This window comes from Centroberyx gerrardi, chromosome 13, assembly GCF_048128805.1.
Source record: "Centroberyx gerrardi isolate f3 chromosome 13, fCenGer3.hap1.cur.20231027, whole genome shotgun sequence".
NCBI classification, from domain to species: Eukaryota; Metazoa; Chordata; class Actinopteri; order Beryciformes; family Berycidae; genus Centroberyx; species Centroberyx gerrardi.
The window spans coordinates 5,555,866-5,575,051 of NC_136009.1; the positions used below are offsets into that span (position 1 = coordinate 5,555,866).

General features: G+C 40.9%; 1 protein-coding gene across 1 annotated transcript; it reads left to right on the plus strand.

Annotated features, from left to right (window-relative positions):
- The first annotated feature begins 3,775 nt into the window (after positions 1–3,775).
- LOC139917821 (myosin-7-like) lies at positions 3,776–17,221 on the plus strand. Its single transcript, XM_071907019.2, has 38 exons — positions 3,776–3,790; positions 4,381–4,589; positions 4,682–4,825; positions 4,926–5,082; positions 5,171–5,198; positions 5,284–5,395; positions 5,544–5,636; positions 5,733–5,796; positions 6,008–6,106; positions 6,197–6,300; positions 7,401–7,539; positions 7,671–7,789; positions 7,982–8,131; positions 8,224–8,394; positions 8,514–8,823; positions 8,973–9,052; positions 9,201–9,406; positions 9,540–9,663; positions 9,754–9,890; positions 10,360–10,615; positions 10,705–10,947; positions 11,044–11,220; positions 11,302–11,447; positions 11,532–11,622; positions 11,729–12,118; positions 12,334–12,460; positions 12,558–12,676; positions 12,761–12,957; positions 13,083–13,266; positions 13,341–13,506; positions 13,592–13,716; positions 13,838–14,146; positions 14,226–14,429; positions 14,533–14,829; positions 15,610–15,714; positions 15,818–15,913; positions 16,051–16,185; positions 17,096–17,221. Exons 2-38 carry the CDS (start codon positions 4,389–4,391, stop codon positions 17,114–17,116), a joined length of 5,826 nt encoding a protein of 1,941 aa, XP_071763120.1. The 5' UTR covers positions 3,776–3,790; positions 4,381–4,388; the 3' UTR covers positions 17,117–17,221.
- Positions 17,222–19,186: the final 1,965 nt, after the last annotated feature.

Genomic DNA, 19,186 nt, shown 5'->3' on the forward strand with positions numbered 1-19,186 from the left:
TGTCTGACGTCTACAGGCTTTAAAGTCTAGGCTTAACACCAAAACTACCAGGGCTGCTGCCATGAGGGTTATGCCAGTTTTACAGACAGACTTTTATATAAAACTTTTTTCTTTTCTTTTTTTTTTTAAAACCAATGTTATGCCTGTATGTGCCTTTTTTTAAATTCGTATGTGGCACTTTTATTGCTTGTCTTGGCTTTTATTTGTTGTTGTTTTATTGTATATGAAATACTTTGTAGTCATGTTTTGAAAAGTGCTATGTAAATGAAGTTTGTATTATTATTGTACTATAGATTTGAACAGACAAACAAGAATTGTTGTGAAGCCACTCATGCAATAAAAATGTTAGTATAGAGGTGTTAGTGTAGAGGCAGAATGTTTGAAGTCGTAGATTAGAGATCAAGAGTGACCTGAGTAAAGAAATAAAGTCTTCTCCAGAAAAGAAATAAAGTCCTACTAAAGAGGTAGTAATGCCAATAAAAACAAAATATCAGCCAGACAAATGTCATTAAAAACTACAAAAGGTTGAATTTTCTGACAAAAAAGGTGTGCTTGATTCTGTTTGGAAGGTTAAAAGGTAAAAGTGAATGGAAAGATGGCAGCTCTTTCAGTGTGTAAATACAGAGATACACATTACACACACAGTGGGTTAAGGTTACTGCATTTGGGCATCATGAGTTAAAGTCATTATATCAACCTGTCTAATTTCACACTCTCTCTCACCTATCTTTCCTGTCACTCATTATTATACGATAAAAAAAATGACAGAAAGGATAGAAAATGCATTTAACAAACAGGCAGCTTCGACTGCTGATTCTGATTCACCAAGAGGCAATTCTGCAATGACAACCCACGGCCATCAAGAAATCTTCACACAAGCTCAACAATTCAATATATGAAAGTACATGGAGTAATACAGTAACCCAGTGAATTTTGAGCTGTATCACATAGAGTTATGGGTTAAATCAGAATCAGATTCAGAATCCGTTTGATTGGCTAAGTAAGTTTCCACATACAATAAATTTGATTCAGTGGGTTGCTCCCATAGGTCACATTGAACAAAAATGATAAAAAGTAGCGTATAAAAAATGTAAAGTAGAAGATTAGGGAAAAGGTCCCTGTTCGAAGTAGTATATAAAAGAAAATATACAAGTAGTATATAAAAAGTATATTAAAAACATTTAAAATATAAAGTTAGGAAATAAATACCATGAATTGAATTTCATCAGAAATGTTTAAATCCACTTTTCAGCTGAACCCATGACATGCTTACCATACTTCATGCGTCTTCAGCGGCACAATGGAGTAGCTGGTTGACAGTTTCTTGTACTGTCAGTAGGAGCTGAGGCAAAGGTGGATATAAACTTGACACTTGTCTGGTACTGCGTTGTTCTGTTGTTCTCACATGACCATGTCCCTCAGAGGCTCTGAATATTTGCTGGGAGATTATAAAAACATAAATAAATTGTGTTATTCTATGTCAACCACAATCTAACATTAACAAAGACATCTAAGCCATCGCTTTGTTTTTCCTCCCTCTGATGCTTTAAGACTTACACGACCCGTCAACATCAGGTTTCTCTTAGTCAGCTACTTAACATCTAGGACAGCGGTGTTTACAATCGCTTTGAGAATAATTGGCAGATGCCAGCAACAATAGTATATCAAGGTGACACCATTTGTTGTTTCCATCAACTAAGATATGAACTTCCAATAATAGGCCTCCCCTAAGAGGAGTCTGGTTACTACTCAGTGTGAAGAGGATGAAAGCCAGGTAGGTGACACTAAACAGATGAAGAATTCCACAAGGACACAGACAGCTGGGTATGAGGCAAACAATGCGAGTGTATTCCAAGAATGAAGCAAACAAAATGTGAAAGTGAATTCCAACCGACTCTCACAAGGTTCACAGTAATATTGCTGAACACTACTACAACAGTTGATGGTAAAGTTATCTCATTGTACAGAAGGAAATCAAATTTGCATGTATGTTTTCAACTGCTAAGAGACATGATTGAATAAATGACCATATTCCATAAAGGCGAGTCAAAACAACTGGATCCATTTTCTTTTTCAGGATTTCTTTCTTTCTCCTGACAGCAGGATTTGCTTGAACGCGTTTGTATCCCAGATCCAAAACAATAGACCTTATAGGAAATTGGACTGAAATTTGTACATACTGTATGGTTTCAATTGCTAAGAGACAAGACTGGACAAACAACCATATTTCATACCAAAGTAGAAAATGATGAGACTTCAGGTCTAGAATAACAAGGCTTTTCCACATATATTTTCACTGCCTTGCACCTGTTCCCCCTCGTCCATCACAACAACAGACTGCAGTTCAGATATATCAGTGCCCTCAGAAGCTGCCCTTCTCAATCGGAGAGAAAAAATCCAGGCAAGAATTTCACAGGGTTATCTTTGTCGTCAAGGCCAAAGGAAAGGAAACAATGCCATGACGACAGGACGAGACCAAGGGTGTCGACCTAACTGGCTAGAACAGTGGTGAGTGATAATTTAAAGTCCCTGACTGTAGCTCTCGGTCGACAACAGCTGCAACGCTTTATTGTCTCAGCACCCCTCTAGAAATGCTTTCACACCCCGTCACATGACTGACCTTTGTTGAACTTTGTCTTTTTGATTCAGAAGGCCTGAACTGTTCTCAAAGCACAATGTTTTCATGGACAGATTAGTCTAATAAATTAATTAATCTTGTTTATCTATCAGCCGTCTGTTTTGGATTTGGGATACAGGCACACTGAAACAAATACTGCTGTCAGGAGAAGGAAATAAATTATGGAAGAGAAAATGGATCCAGCTGTGTTCGTTCACCTTTTTGTCATCACATATCAAATGCAAAGGGACATAATTCAAGGGCTGGAGTTTCTCCATTTTTGGGGGTTTTCATTTTTTTCCAGTTCCTTCAATGTTTAGATAAGTTACACAAAATCCAATTTTCTGCTCCTGTGTAACTAAAGCAGTGTATCCACCTCCGATAATCTAATCCATATCAAAATACATGAATACATGAATCATCATCATTTCATCAAACTCCATCATTACCATCGTTTCGCATGTTGATCAAATACAGCATATGATTCATGTGGAGCCACAAGGGGGCAATACCAAGAAATGATCTGGAACCAACTCTTATGATTTATTCCAAATCAGATCCACTTGATATCAAGTAGCCTGTCCCTGTTCCCCCACCTCCTGCCCTCCCCTGGCTTTGTTCTGTATCATCTATCGCCCTCGCCTCGTTTGTCACAAGGTGAAAGCAACAAATAGCAGCACTATCTCTTGCCCAATTAGGAGAATGCTTTTTTAATGTGCAACCTTTCTCTGAAATTCATCCCCATATTTGGCTGACAAACAACCTTTATTAATGGAGGGATGACCTGCTGTCAGCTACTGGGTTCACTACTTGATAATCAAAGGCTGAGAGTCAAAGGTAAGCAAAACATCCGCAGACGTGGGATGGGATGGAAGAGTGAAATGTTTTACCCATTTTAAATATTTCAATGTTTTAAGTTTACTTCAGATCTCTTGAAACTTTTAGATTTAACGATAAAATATATTTTGGTGTAACGTTTTGATATTGAGTTGATAGACTGAGATTGAGTAAGATTCATATTGTCATTGTACCCCATGGTCTTTGCTGGTGAAAACAGATTTGTAGTTTGTAATGCGATGAAGTTACAGTATGCTTTGCTTCCATCTGGCTCTATGGTTTGAATGGTCAGCATAGATCCTGGTCTCCTTTGGAGTGCAATCCCCCCCCCCCCAGGTAAAGGTACATTTGATTCTATCTGAAAAGTCTTATCATGACGTTACTTATCCAAACGTCAGTCAGACAATGTGAACATAAATTCTGGTGTTGATGTACAATTGTTGGAATTTCATTGTTGATACATGCAATCAAGAGGATTTCAACTGCATACTAAATAATAGACAATTTTAAATGTCTACTATCACAGTTTGCCAGTACAGTTTGCAGGAAAATACTTTGAATAAGCTTTGGCCCAATACAGGATTTCATCGGAGGCATTTCAAAGCATTTTTCTGATTTATCTCTATTACCATGAGATGTATAAAAATAATGCACCTCTGTAGATGAGTTTATTTGATTCAGTCGAGATCTTTTAGTCAGACAATAAATTGTGAAACCCACAAATAAAGTCAGTATCTAACTTGCATGTAATTGTTGCACATGCAGTAGTATGCTGATGAAATGAGCTGGAATGCATGAACAGTGTTGACATACCAAGGGGGCTCCTTGTTGTATGTGACCTATAATGGTTCAGAATAAATTAGTCTGCCTTTGTTTCATGATAATATGATCATCACTAATGGTAAAAGTTTGTAAATCCTGAACAGGTTGAAAAATGGGTGACGTCGCCATGGCGGAGTTTGGGCTTGCTGCTTCCTATCTGAGGAAGTCAGACAGGGAGCGTCTGGAGGCCCAGACTCGTCCGTTTGACATGAAGAAGGAATGCTTCGTTCCTGACCCCGTGGTTGAGTACGTCAAGGCTACCATCACCAGTCGTGACGGTGACAAAGCCACTGCTGACACTGAATTTGGAAAGGTAGATACAAGATATGGATTTAATAGAATAGTGCTAATTTACATCCACAACATTTTTGGTCAATTTTTGTCTTTTGTCTTGTTGTTTTTCAGACTGTGACAGTGAAGGAGTGTGACGTTCACCCTCAGAACCCACCAAAGTTTGACAAAATTGAAGACATGGCGATGTTCACCTTCCTTCATGAGCCAGCTGTGCTGTTTAACCTCAAAGAGCGTTATGCAGCATGGATGATCTATGTAAGACAATTACATAAAAATGTAACTTTCCTTCATTGATAAAATGTCTGTGAATCTGAAAACTACTGTATTATCCTTGATCCCTCTCTTAATGTCGTAGACCTACTCTGGGCTGTTCTGTGTGACTGTCAACCCCTACAAGTGGCTGCCAGTCTACAACCAAGAAGTGGTTGTTGCCTACAGAGGAAAGAAGAGGAGTGAAGCTCCTCCTCACATCTTCTCCATCTCTGACAATGCCTACCAGTACATGTTGTCAGGTACACAATCTACTAGCCTTTCATTCTTGTATCGTGCCACCATACCACCATTTGTTAGTGATATTTTGAATATTTCTCTTGCTCACAGACAGAGAAAACCAGTCTATCCTTATCACGTGAGTCACCCAGCCAACAAAAATCTCTTGAATAGTGAAGGATCATTGATCTTTGCCTAAAACGTTCTGTCTCTTCTGTATCCAGTGGAGAATCCGGTGCTGGAAAGACTGTCAACACCAAGCGTGTCATTCAGTACTTTGCCAGTATTGCTGCTGCGCCAGGTGCTGGGAAGAAAGATGCAGCTGCTGAGAAGAAGGTTTGTACTGTGAGAATATTACTGACTATTCCACAATCAAGATATAAATAATAAATCACAATTCAATTAAAAAGCTGAAACAAAATATGTGGCTTTACATGCTTAGCCCCAAACCTTGTTGAAATTTGCGTAAATTTGACAAAAACAGGGAACCCTGGAGGATCAAATCATTCAGGCTAACCCAGCTTTGGAGGCCTTTGGTAATGCCAAGACCATCAGGAATGACAACTCCTCCAGATTTGTGAGTGTGTCTGTGATTACAAAGATGCAAACTGATAGTAATTGCTAAATTAAAATTCATCAACTGGACTCAAATGAGTTGCTCTTTTCCTCTTAGGGTAAATTTATCCGCATTCATTTTGATAACCGAGGAAAACTGGCCTCCGCTGATATTGAAACTTGTAAGTAATGCTGACTACCTAACCTAACAAAGTAGATTAAATTATCAAAAGCTGACCAAAGGCTTGAAAGACTTAAAAGAGACACCAGCGATTTTGCAAACCTTCTGAAGTTGTACACAACATTTCTTTTATAGGATGACTAGAAAAATATCATGTCTGACACTTTAAAAAGTCAATGTAGCACAATAACAACAATGTATTCTTCTAACAGACCTTCTGGAAAAGTCTCGTGTGACCTTCCAGCTCAAAGCTGAGAGGGACTACCACATTTTCTACCAGATCTTGTCTCAGAAAAAGCCTGAACTTCTAGGTGAGAGATATAAATCTGAAGGGCCATTACTAGTAAGAGTCATTACTATATTTTAATGATATATTGACTGTTTTTTCAACTCATCCTTAGAAATGTTGCTTATCACCAACAACCCCTATGACTACGCCTTCATCTCCCAAGGAGAGACGACAGTAGCCTCCATCAACGATGCTGACGAGCTGATGGCTACTGATGTGAGCTGAATCTTCAATTTCCAATTAAACATCAACTAGTGCAGTGCCCGTTCAAAACATGCCTGTTCGGAACGGGCCGATTGCTTGGCCTCCGGTAATTGCTGCTTGCAGCTTTCTCGAGAACTGCTCATCCAAACAACTTCACACTCGACACTGCGCTTCCAGTCGCTTGCTTTGAGCCCCGCTGCTGCACAGAGCGCTGTTCGCTTGTTTATTCAAAGTTTATTAATACTGAACCTGTCGCGTGTCCAATCCGACACTGCACGTCCTTGGGTCCCCAGCAATACACCCGCCAAGTGTGAAGTAGATCGGACGAACGGTTCTCGAGATATGCGAAGGACACACACACACACACATAGCCTACAGACAGACAGACAGACACACACACTCACTCACTCACTCACTCACTCACTCACAGATAGTGCCCGTTCAAAACGTGCCTGTTCTGAACGGGCCGATTGCTTGGCCCGTATATGGTTTAAATCCAGACAGAAACTTCACCAGTGAGACTAAACTGAGTTTGAACTGTAGAAGCAGTTTACGGCTTTCCATTGGTTGATTCTGCTGCCAATCAAACGTGTCTGCGCTCCTATTGGCTAGTTTTACTGCCTCCGCTTCTGTTTTTTTCTCCTGCGTGTGCTTGTTCTTCTCTCTCGGGCAGTTTAACTGAACGGGGCACGTGCCTTTGTCCCGCTCAGCCAGTCAGTGCCCTGAAGCTCCGCCCCGCTGTGATGTGACAGTGTTTATATCAAACAGCCCCCGCTGCACTCAGACACAGAGCTGAGCGGCTCGCTGTTCGCTTGTTTAGTCAAAGTTTATTAATATTGAACGTGTCGCGTGTCCAAATTGCACCAAATCCGACACTGCACGTCCTTGGGTCCCCAGCAATACACCCACCAAGTGTGAAGTCGATCGGACGAACGCTTCTCAAGATATGCGAAGGACACACACACACACATATACTCACACACACACACACACACACACACACTCACTCACTCACTCACTCACTCACAGACAGAGATTCCTGGAATTAGTAGAGAGATGATTCATATTAAAATGATGAAGTGCCAGAATTGATCCTATAACATCTTATTCAGGATGCCTTTGATGTGCTGGGCTTCACTCAAGAAGAAAAGAACAGCATTTACAAGTTGACTGGTGCCATCATGCATCATGGCAACATGAGGTTCAAGCAGAAGCAGCGTGAAGAGCAAGCAGAGGCTGACGGCACTGAAGGTGAGAGATGTATTTTTGAAGCAAAGCAACAAGAACCACTGCTACAGGAAAAAGGCGAGTGAGGGACAAAGGAATGATGTGGGCCTTGAAAGGCATTGATAATCAAACTAATATCACATTTATTTCTTCAGATGCTGACAAAGTTGCATATCTGATGTGCCTGAACTCTGCTGACCTCATCAAGGGTCTCTGTCACCCAAGAGTCAAAGTAGGAAATGAGTGGGTCACCAAGGGACAAAATGTTGCCCAGGTAAGAAAAAATGAATTTTGAGTACAATAAGTCTGTTCAGCAAGTGGTAAAACTCGCACATCCAAAAAAGGTTAGTGTAGGTGCGTCGGAGAAACACAGTAAACTATACAATATAATGTATATTCTATTGTATAGAGTACAATAAGTCTGAAAAAGGTTCTGTAAGGTTTTTCTATGTATTTTCCTTGATAGGTGTACTATGCTGTTGGTGCACTGTCTAAGTCAGTGTATGAGAAGATGTTCCTGTGGATGGTGGTGAGAATTAACCAATCCCTGGAGACCAAGCAGCCTCGCCAGTACTTCATTGGTGTACTGGACATTGCTGGGTTTGAGATCTTTGATGTAAGTTTGGAAATAATAAATCCTCTATGTGCACTAGTCCACTTACTTTAAGTAGGAATGGGCTGAACATGCTGTCGACCATGTGATTACAGTTCAACACCTTTGAGCAGCTCTGTATCAACTTCACCAATGAAAAACTGCAACAGTTTTTCAACCACCACATGTTTGTTCTGGAGCAAGAAGAATACAAGAAAGAGGGCATTGAATGGACTTTCATAGACTTTGGTATGGATTTGCAGGCCTGTATTGACCTGATTGAAAAGGTGAGATGTGATCATCAGCTTTCATCAAAGTATTAGTCATTCCATTTATTTTTGTTTTTTTCCTTTGTAAAGCGGTGCTATGACATGTTTTTCATTTGCCTTTTTATCTGTCTCCTCAGCCCATGGGTATCATGTCCATCCTTGAAGAGGAGTGCATGTTCCCCAAGGCCAGTGACACCACCTTTAAAGCTAAGCTATATGACAACCACCTGGGGAAATCCAACAACTTCCAGAAGCCCAGGGTTATCAAGGGGAAACCAGAGGCCCATTTCTCCCTGATTCACTATGCTGGCACTGTTGATTACAATATCAACAACTGGCTGGTGAAGAACAAAGATCCTTTGAATGAGACTGTTGTTGCACTATACCAGAAGTCTACTCTCAAGCTGTTAGCTATTCTCTTTGCAAATTATGCAGGGGCTGATTCAGGTTTGTATTTCTTTTTTAAAGGGACTGGTGTTTTCATTAAATCTGATCAAAACAGTTTGTAAAGTACATATCTATTGTATATTTGACTTATATATATTATATATATATTATTCTTTTTGTCTGAAATGAAACATTTTGTTTTGCTCAAGATGGTGGCGGTGGCAAGGGCAAAGGTGGTGGTACCAAGAAGAAAGGTTCATCCTTCCAAACTGTATCTGCTTTACACAGGGTAAGATCATGATAAATTATGTGCTAATTGATGATCAGTTACAAGAGTTTCTTCTCTCAGATTTGGAAAATGTCCTCAATTTTACTATATTGTAGTATGTTGTTTATAGTGGTGATAACATCCTCTGTCCTCTGTGGCTCACTCACAGGAGAACCTGAACAAGCTGATGACCAACCTGAGGTCTACTCACCCTCACTTTGTACGCTGCATCATCCCCAATGAGACCAAGACTCCTGGGGCCATGGAGAATCCTCTGGTGATGCACCAGCTACGCTGCAACGGTGTGCTGGAAGGCATCAGGATCTGCAGAAAGGGCTTCCCCAACAGGATCCTCTATGGAGATTTCAAACAGAGGTGATTGTCAGATACAGTATATGTCCACATTTAGTGAAGGAGTTGCATGTTTTGGAGGTACATGTTTTGGTAGTGTAGTGCTTCTACAAGACTTAAAATAAAATTGAAATTATCTTTCATACACATCACAAAGATACCGCATTTTGAACCCGAGTGCCATCCCTGAGGGACAGTTCATTGATAACAAGAAGGCTGCAGAGAAACTTCTGGGCTCCTTGGACATCGATCATAACCAGTACAAATTGGGGCACACCAAGGTTAGTATTGGTGGCACTGGTGAATAAATGAGACATTTTTATAAAGCATATATATTATTACTATTCATCTGATCTGTGCTTATAAATCAGGTGTTCTTCAAAGCTGGGCTGTTGGGTCTGCTAGAGGAGATGCGAGATGACCGATTAGCTTTAATCATCACCAGGATCCAGGCAAGGTCACGAGGTCTTCTAGCAAGAATTGAGTTTCAGAAGATTGTGGAACGTCGGTAAGTGTTCAAGTCAATCAATCTTAAATTAGTAGTAGCAGTATGAATATTATCAATAATAAATAAGTATTGCATCTGAGCAGTGGAACGACAGGAGCAGCTGCTTCAAGATGAATTTTTACACTATGCATTTTTCATTTAGAACTCACTATATTTTGAAAGTAAAGCTAGCTGACTGGGGAGAATGGATAAAATTTCTCCTAGAATTCTTAAATCAGTTCACAAAAGTTTGCTTCTAGAAATGTAAATGTTCTAAAACCTAGAACATGGTTTCCTGTTGAATTTCCAGTTGATAGTTTGCTCACAGCAGTACAAGACTGACCAAAAAACTCTATTCATATATACAGTAGATTCACCCTTTTTTGGAAATGCCATATAATTGAAATCAAGTGCAGAAAAATGGATTCATAAACACAAAATTTGTCTCAGAAAAATCATGACAACATAATTATGAATCAATTGTCCACAGGGATGCACTACTGGTGATCCAGTGGAACATCCGTGCGTTCATGGGGGTCAAGAATTGGCCCTGGATGAAGATGTATTTCAAGATCAAACCTCTGTTGAAGTCAGCAGAGACTGAGAAGGAGATGGCCAACATGAAGGAAGAATTCCTCAAGTTGAAAGAAGCTTACGCAAAGTCTGAGGCTCGTAGGAAGGAACTAGAGGAGAAAATGGTCTCTCTTCTCCAAGAAAAGAATGACCTGCAGCTCCAAGTTCAGGCTGTATGTTTAAAATAATTCAACATTACAACTAAAACGAATGACAACATTATCGAGTCTGTTAACATACTGCATGTTTTCACTTATAACAGGAGCAAGATAATCTCTGTGATGCCGAAGAAAGATGTGAGGGGCTGATCAAGAGCAAGATTCAGCTGGAGGCAAAAACCAAAGAGCTGACAGAGAGACTGGAGGATGAGGAGGAGATGAATGCAGAACTGACTGCTAAGAAGAGGAAGCTGGAGGATGAGTGTTCTGAGTTGAAAAAAGACATTGATGACTTGGAGTTAACTCTGGCTAAGGTGGAGAAAGAGAAGCATGCCACTGAGAACAAGGTACTGTAAAAACGTAAAATCACTTTGTATGTCCCAAATAACAGCGTAATACAGCTGTTTTATTAAATCCTTGATAAAACATGCGTGTGGCCATAGGTAAAGAACCTGACTGAGGAGATGGCTGCTCTGGATGAAATCATTGCCAAGCTAACTAAGGAGAAGAAAGCCTTACAGGAAGCTCATCAGCAAACACTGGATGACCTGCAGAGTGAGGAAGACAAAGTCAACACTCTGACCAAGGCCAAGGCTAAGCTGGAGCAGCAAGTGGATGACGTAAGAATATAATTGTTGAGACTGCTGTGGAAAATTATGAATAAATTACAATTCAAAGATTGTCATTATCACCCACCACAGCTTGAAGGGTCCCTTGAGCAAGAGAAGAAAGTCCGCATGGATCTTGAGAGAGCAAAGAGGAAGCTTGAAGGAGACCTGAAGTTGGCCCAAGAGAGTATCATGGACCTGGAAAATGACAAGCAGCAACTTGAAGAGAGGCTGAAGAAGTAATGAAAAAAAAATCCTAAATAATGAATAAACCTTATTACACCATCAACATGTAATGAACTATGAAATTTTGTTATCCATAGGAAAGATTTTGAAATCAGCCACCTTAATGCAAAAATAGAAGATGAACAGGCAATGAGTGCCCAACTCCAGAAAAAATTGAAGGAGTTGCAGGTAATACATTAAATGAGTTAAAATAAGTGAAATAAGGTCAAAGTATACGTATCTGACATACGATTAAGGCAACAATTGAGAACAACAACATTTTCTTTTGGTCTAGGCTCGCATTGAGGAGCTGGAAGAGGAGCTTGAGGCAGAGCGAGCTGCCCGAGCCAAGGTGGAGAAGCAGAGAGCAGACTTGTCCAGAGAACTGGAGGAGATCAGCGAGAGGCTGGAGGAGGCTGGTGGAGCAACAGCTGCCCAGATAGAGATGAACAAGAAGAGGGAGGCTGAGTTCCAGAAACTCCGCAGAGACCTTGAAGAGGCCACTCTGCAGCACGAAGCCACCGCTGCCACGCTCAGGAAGAAACAAGCTGACAGTGTTGCTGACCTGGGGGAGCAGATTGACAACCTGCAGAGAGTCAAGCAGAAACTGGAGAAGGAAAAGAGTGAGCTCAGGCTGGAGCTGGATGATGTGGTCTCCAACATGGAACATGTTGTGAAGGCTAAGGTAAACTACTTTTCATGTCTCTTATGTTGTACTACTCATTCTTTCACTTACATTTTTTCTTTGTGGGCCTTTGATGTATTTGTGTTGAATCTAAAGAGCACAAAAACCAAAGCAGTGTCTACTCAGTTTAATTTTTCAATACTTATGATTTATTAAGCCAATACCTCTGCAGTGGTGTCTGTGCCAGCACTGTATTACTGTGCTTTCTGTTTCAGAGTAATTTGGAGAAAATGTGCAGGACTCTGGAAGACCAGATGAATGAATACAAAACAAAAGCTGAGGAGGGACAGCGTACCATCAATGACTTCACCATGCAGAAAGCAAAGCTTCAAACTGAGAATGGTATGCCTGTTTTATTTAGCATGAACAGTTAATTTCGTAAACAGGGAAGTTAGCCTTGACATCTTGAAGTACTCATTTGAATTTTGCATCAAATCAGGTGAACTTTCACGGCAGCTTGAGGAAAAAGACTCCCTGGTGTCTCAACTCACCAGAGGAAAACTGTCCTACACTCAACAGATTGAAGACCTCAAAAGACAACTGGAGGAGGAAGTCAAGGTAGCAACCAAATAACAGTGAGAATGTATCTGGTAAAGATTAAATGTTGGTACATGAGATGGACAAAGCTTGCTTTAATTTCAGGCAAAGAATGCATTGGCCCATGCAGTTCAGTCTGCTCGCCATGACTGTGACCTGCTGAGGGAGCAGTATGAGGAGGAGCAGGAGGCCAAGGCTGAACTGCAGCGCAGCATGTCCAAGGCTAACTCTGAGGTGGCTCAGTGGAGAACCAAGTACGAAACTGATGCCATCCAGAGGACCGAGGAACTGGAGGAGGCCAAGTGAGGGACAAACCTTAATTGCTTTTTAGTACTACTTATACACATTTTGTAAAGGCTTACTTGAACTACTCTGCATACTACAGCAGCAATCCAACCTAAAGAAATTATATTCATTGATAATCCAGAAAGAAGCTGGCTCAGCGTCTGCAGGATGCTGAGGAAGCTGTTGAAGCAGTGAATGCTAAATGTTCCTCTCTGGAGAAGACCAAACACAGGCTGCAGAATGAGATTGAAGATCTCATGGTGGATGTGGAGAGGTCTAATGCTGCTGCTGCCGCACTGGACAAGAAGCAAAGAAACTTTGACAAGGTTCAATTTATTACAAATTATTTCACTGCAGGTAAAAGGTGAATGCTTTATTCACAATGCATACTGTCTTTCAGGTCTTGGCAGAGTGGAAGCAGAAGTATGAGGAGTCTCAAACAGAGTTGGAGAGCTCCCAGAAGGAGGCCAGGTCTCTGAGCACAGAGCTTTTCAAACTGAAGAACTCCTATGAAGAATCTCTGGACCATCTGGAGACCATGAAGAGAGAGAACAAGAATCTACAAGGTAAGGAAATGTAACTGTATTAAAGAGCTTGTTCAAAGCATTTTCTCATGAGAAGACGTTTATAATTTTACATTTTGATCCTCAGAGGAAATATCTGACCTCACTGAGCAAATTGCTGAGGGTGGAAAGAGTATTCATGAGCTTGAGAAGATTCGAAAACAATTGGAGCAAGAGAAGTCTGAGATTCAAGCAACTCTCGAGGAAGTAGAGGTATGTTGTGCCCTCTGATGACAGACCTTATGAACTTGAATGCACTGTACCTGCAATTGGTTAAAAGCTGTTGAAATTCAGCTACATATTCTTATTGACAACATAATTTTTCTCATTCTAGGCCACATTGGAGCATGAGGAAGGGAAGATTCTCAGAGCCCAGCTTGAGTTCAATCAGGTGAAGGCTGATATTGAGCGCAAGCTGGCCGAGAAAGAGGAGGAAATGGAGCAAGCAAAGAGAAACCAACAGAGAACTGTGGATACTCTTCAGAGCTCTCTTGAGGCAGAGACTCGCAGCAGAAATGAGGCCCTCCGTTTGAAGAAGAAGATGGAGGGAGACCTCAATGAGATGGAGATTCAGCTAAGCCAGGCCAACAGGCAGGCAGCTGAGGCCCAGAAACAACTGAAGTCTGTTCATGCTCATCTAAAGGTATGAATATTGATTAAAAAAGAAAAGTTGGGATGTATTATCCTATTACAGTACATCTTTTAAATGCTTCATCTTCCAGGATGCTCAACTTCAACTTGATGACTCTCTTCGAGCCAATGATGATCTTAAGGAGAACATTGCCATGGTTGAGAGACGCAACAACCTGATGCAAGCTGAACTGGAGGAACTGAGGTCTGCTCTAGAGCAAACTGAGAGAGGACGCAAACTTGCTGAGCAAGAGCTGCTGGATGTTAGTGAGAGGGTGCAGCTACTGCACTCACAGGTAATATACAGTGATTATGTATTAGTTTCAGCAAGGTTATTTCATATTCACTATTTTCACATCACAGACAAATTCTACAATATTTTTTTTAATGTAAAACCAGAACACCAGCCTGATAAACCAGAAGAAGAAGCTGGAGGCCGATACATCCCAGCTTCAAACTGAGGTAGAGGAGGCTCTGCAGGAGTGCAGAAATGCTGAAGAAAAGGCCAAGAAGGCCATTACTGATGCTGCCATGATGGCAGAGGAGCTGAAGAAAGAGCAGGACACCAGTGCTCACCTGGAGCGTATGAAGAAGAACATGGAGCAAACCATCAAGGACCTGCAACATCGTCTGGATGAGGCTGAACAGATCGCCATGAAGGGGGGCAAGAAGCAGTTGCAGAAGCTTGAGGCCAGGGTGAGTGTTTAATATGGATCAGGTAACAATAGCATCACTGCAAAAAAATAAATAAACATCTGTCTGTAAAAGAGATACAGAGCTTTTGGTTAACTTTTATCACTGTTAAGGGCTTTCTACACGGGATGCGACAGCCGCATTTGGACTCGCGCTGCCTCTCCGCAGCACTCACCAAGCCTCATGTGAAGGGAAAAAACAGCTGGTGCTCCGCGCGTGGTAAACATAGAAACGGACGCAATGCACAGCTGTGTAGTCCACAAGATGCTGCTAAAACGACAGCTAGCTAGCTAACGTTTGCATTTGTTTACATAGCCATATATAACTACTGAATTGTAATGTACATACCTGATACACCCACTCTTGCACCGACAATTTGGGCTCTCTCATCCGGTAGCTGCTTAGTTTTGGGAAATCACAGACCTCAAGAATCAACTTTTCCTCCATTTTTCAAACTCAGTGACAACAGAACAAACTCTCATTTCACTAGTCAGGCAACATGGTGTCCACTGATAATCAATTGTGTGGTGAAACTCCGCGTCACGGTGTCAAAAAGTTTAAGACAATTCAACTCTGGCTGAGCGGGTGGGCGGGCAGGTGTGTGCGTGATACGAGTACGAACACGTACTCGTATCGTTTTCACGAGAGCAAGCCCGTGTCCCGATCCGCCTGCTAATCCACCCACTCCGTGTCTCCTTGCGCACCTCTCATTGAAAATGAATGAGGACCAGGCAACTGTCGCATCACGTGTAAAAGGCCCTTTACACTATCTACATCCTGCAGGTCAGGGAACTCGAAAATGAGGTGGAAGCTGAACAGAGAAAGGCCAGCGATGCTGTAAAGGGAATAAGAAAGTATGAAAGACGTATCAAGGAGCTCACCTATCAGGTATCTATCAATTTGGTTCTACGACTGTTAAATTCAACAAGTTTAAGCAAATAACACCTATTTCAGAAACAAAATAATTTGTTTTATTTTCTGTACTATTTAGACTGAGGAGGACCGTAAGAATTTGAACCGTCTTCAAGATCTGGTGGACAAGCTGCAGCTAAAGGTGAAATCCTACAAGAAAGCTGCTGAGGAGGCTGTAAGTACTGTGAATCTGAGGTGCAATTCAAATGCCAGACTTCCATCTAGCCAATTCAGACTGTATTGCATTACTCATGCAATTACAAAACACATAATGTGGTGCTAAGGATGAGCTATATTGTGTCTGTTGAACAGGAGGAACAGGCCAACAGTAATCTTACTAAGTTCCGTAAGCTTCAGCATGAGCTGGATGAGGCTGAAGAGAGAGCTGACATTGCTGAGTCTCAGGTCAACAAGCTACGTGCCAAGAGCCGTGATGTGGGGTCAAAGGTTGGTATACACATAACTGTTAGTCGGCATACATAAACGAATTGGTGAGTCTATCACTTCCAGCAACTACTCTTAGGACAATAGAGGCATTGGAGAAGCATTCTAAAACCCCCTAGTGCCATGTTAGGAGTCCACCACGTAATTCCAGCTCAAGTGCCTAGTGTGACCTGTTGTTGTCAACACTGCAAACACTATGGTCAACTTTCCAGGCATGCTACCATTTCATAGTATTTTATGTAAGACTTACTCCTCCAAATGAAATTGTATAGCAATTTATCGAATGGAGCAAATGGAGTTGGGAATTATCTACGTGAATGGGCGTTGTTGTTGTTGTCCTGTTCATTTTCTTTTTCTTCCCCCTGTATCTAAAATCCCATTGGTAGTTGCCAGTGTCACTCTCAGATTTCAGTCTTGGTGAGTCTTGTGCAGCTTCACACTAGACGAGCCCGACCAGACTCGGCCTGACAAAATCAAACATGTTTGAAAAAATCGTCCAGAGTCGGCAGTCTTCAGGCTGTTCACACTAAGGGATAGTCTGCACCGACCTTCGGACCAATCAGATTACACTTCCTTATTTTAAACTCAGTGTGTGAAAAGCAAACTGAAATGGGTGTCATAAAATCTCTCATATTGACTCTTAAAAAGTACAGTTCTTGATGCGTTCAGGTAGGTTCACCAGGTCTCTATAACAAGGAGGTGCTGGTCTTCCACTAAGTTGTCAGGGCGTTGGGTATTGTTGCTATGTTATTTAGAATGCTTCTCCAAAGGGACTATAGGCCTACAATACAAGAATACCCGTTTAATCAGTTACATTGTTGACAAATGGAAAATAACTAATCCTAACCCTACTTTTCAATTAACAATACACCTCACTACTTATCTTCTATTTTTCCCCCTCCTTATATTTCAGAAAGGGCTCGATGAAGAGTGAAGTTCACTGGTGAATTCTCATTTCTGAGCCACCTGCTGCCTGAGTAATGGTGTCTCCCTAAGCATGCCTGTTGTTCAGTAGAATAAAATTAATCTGCATCTGGAACTGTGTCTTGACTTTTCTTTCAAATGTTCCAAAGGGTAATATAACAAGAACGTAAATCACAGGTAGACAGATAGACAGATGGACAGACAGAAAGAAAGAAAGACGAGAAAAAGATGAAGAGAGAGGGTAAGATGGAGCTGCTACATTTCTATTTTAATTGCCCACCTGAATATGATGCTTCTATCCTGTCCACCCACTTGTAGATGAGACATCTGAGGAGAATGCACAAGTGAAACATGACAAAAAATGTATTTAATTTGAATACCTATTTAATATTGTCCTCCCACCATATTTACAGCTATTTTAACTGCTGGTTAATTTGTTGTCAGATTAGAAATGAGTTTTCAGGATTTGGATATTTTTATTTCATGAGTAAATTCTTTTCTTTCAAAAGCCTTCACAATGATGCTTTGCGGTTGCTAACTAGTTGTCTCGTACTTGCTTTTCAAGTTCTCAGGATTTGAATTACACAATGTGAAATTGTGAGGTAACCTTATAGCTGTGAGGTCCTTAATGGCAAGTTGCCTCTGCCACTATGAGAGAATATCAACATAACTTTTGCAAGAAGCTAGCAAATACAGTGAAAAGCTCAGAATTATACCTGCATAAAATCTAATAAAATCAAATAAAATAGTAGATAGAATGTGTTAATAAAAGTGCCCCTCACCATCTTCAGTCTGTAGGAACTGAGCCACGGAGGAGAATGCACTGTTTTCACCTGACCTGTTCTGCTGGAAGAGAAAAATACACTAGATTTAGCATGGTTTAATGGGAAAGAAATGAGAAACAAACAACTAGGAACTCTTGTTAGTTATCCGTTGTTAGGCTTAATGTCCGTTAACAGTGCTCAGCTGTGGCAATGTGATGAAATTCCATTCACGTTGTCTATGGAGAGAATTGGAGCGGGCCGGAGAGTGGAGCTACCTGCCACAATCCTCTACTGAAAAAAACTGACAGGTGGTCCAATTGCAGCAGATTTGAGAAAACACTACTCAGAAATGTATTAATTACTCAGCAACAAATTATTGGTGATGACATGGTGATGATGTTTTGCTACCCTCTATTGCTGATTGATTTAACACAATATATAATATAATCAACCTATATCCAGTTAGTTAAAGCTTTTCCATTTGCTGTTCTTAAAACCCGGTGTCGGGCTGCTCTTTCCTGGGAAAAATCCTCTGGCGCACAGGAAGTGATGAATTTTCCATATCCAATAGCAGCAAGTGTGGTTTGTTTGGAATAAATAGAAGAACTGGGTAGTTAGCATGAGCAGCGATAGCCACCATGGCTGAACAGACAAATTAAAGAGTGATACCTACAGAGAAAACTCAAACTTCATCAACAGAAAATCCAAGGAAAAAGACGTCACAGTACTGGACACACTGTTTGATTGACAGGTGATCTCTGGAAACACAGCAATGAGTGCTGAGCACCAAAGACGAAAAAAACAAAAAACAAGAATCTCACTGATTACCACTTTAACAACTGCTGAAATACTTAGTAATAGCTAGTATAAAATAAATGCATTTGTTTCAAAATGAACTGATGAATTAAGTGTATTATCAGATTACTATTCATGCATGGCAGTTGCTTCTCAGAAATATCTGTCTGCTCATCTGTATTTAAAATGCACTGTCACCGTACATTTTGGGCATAGAAAAGTGGACATTTGGACAATGGCAACCAAACCTCTAAATTAAGTGTAAGGAAAGATAAGATAATATTTTCGAGCTAGCTATCCAGACCGCAAACTGTCTCTTGGACTGACAACCTGATCTGGGGAGCCAAGCAAAATGTGTCACAGCAGTGTGCCCCGTGCATGCCAAGCTAAATTTCTCACATTCATACACATTCTTTGTGCACAGACATAAAATATGTTAATATGTTAAAAAGACTGTCCAAAGCCCTGGCCTAGAAAAGTTGAAACTACTAACCTTCCCATCCCTGGTAGAGGTCAGTCTT

Coding starts and splice junctions, on each gene's coding strand:
- LOC139917821 (XM_071907019.2), top strand. CDS start 4,389: ATGGGTGACGTCGCCATGGCGGAGTTTGGGCTTGCTGCTTCCTATCTG. Junction 14,830..15,609: donor TGCAGAAGCTTGAGGCCAGG/GTGAGTGTTTAA, acceptor TACATCCTGCAG/GTCAGGGAACTCGAAAATGA. Junction 15,914..16,050: donor AGAAAGCTGCTGAGGAGGCT/GTAAGTACTGTG, acceptor TCTGTTGAACAG/GAGGAACAGGCCAACAGTAA.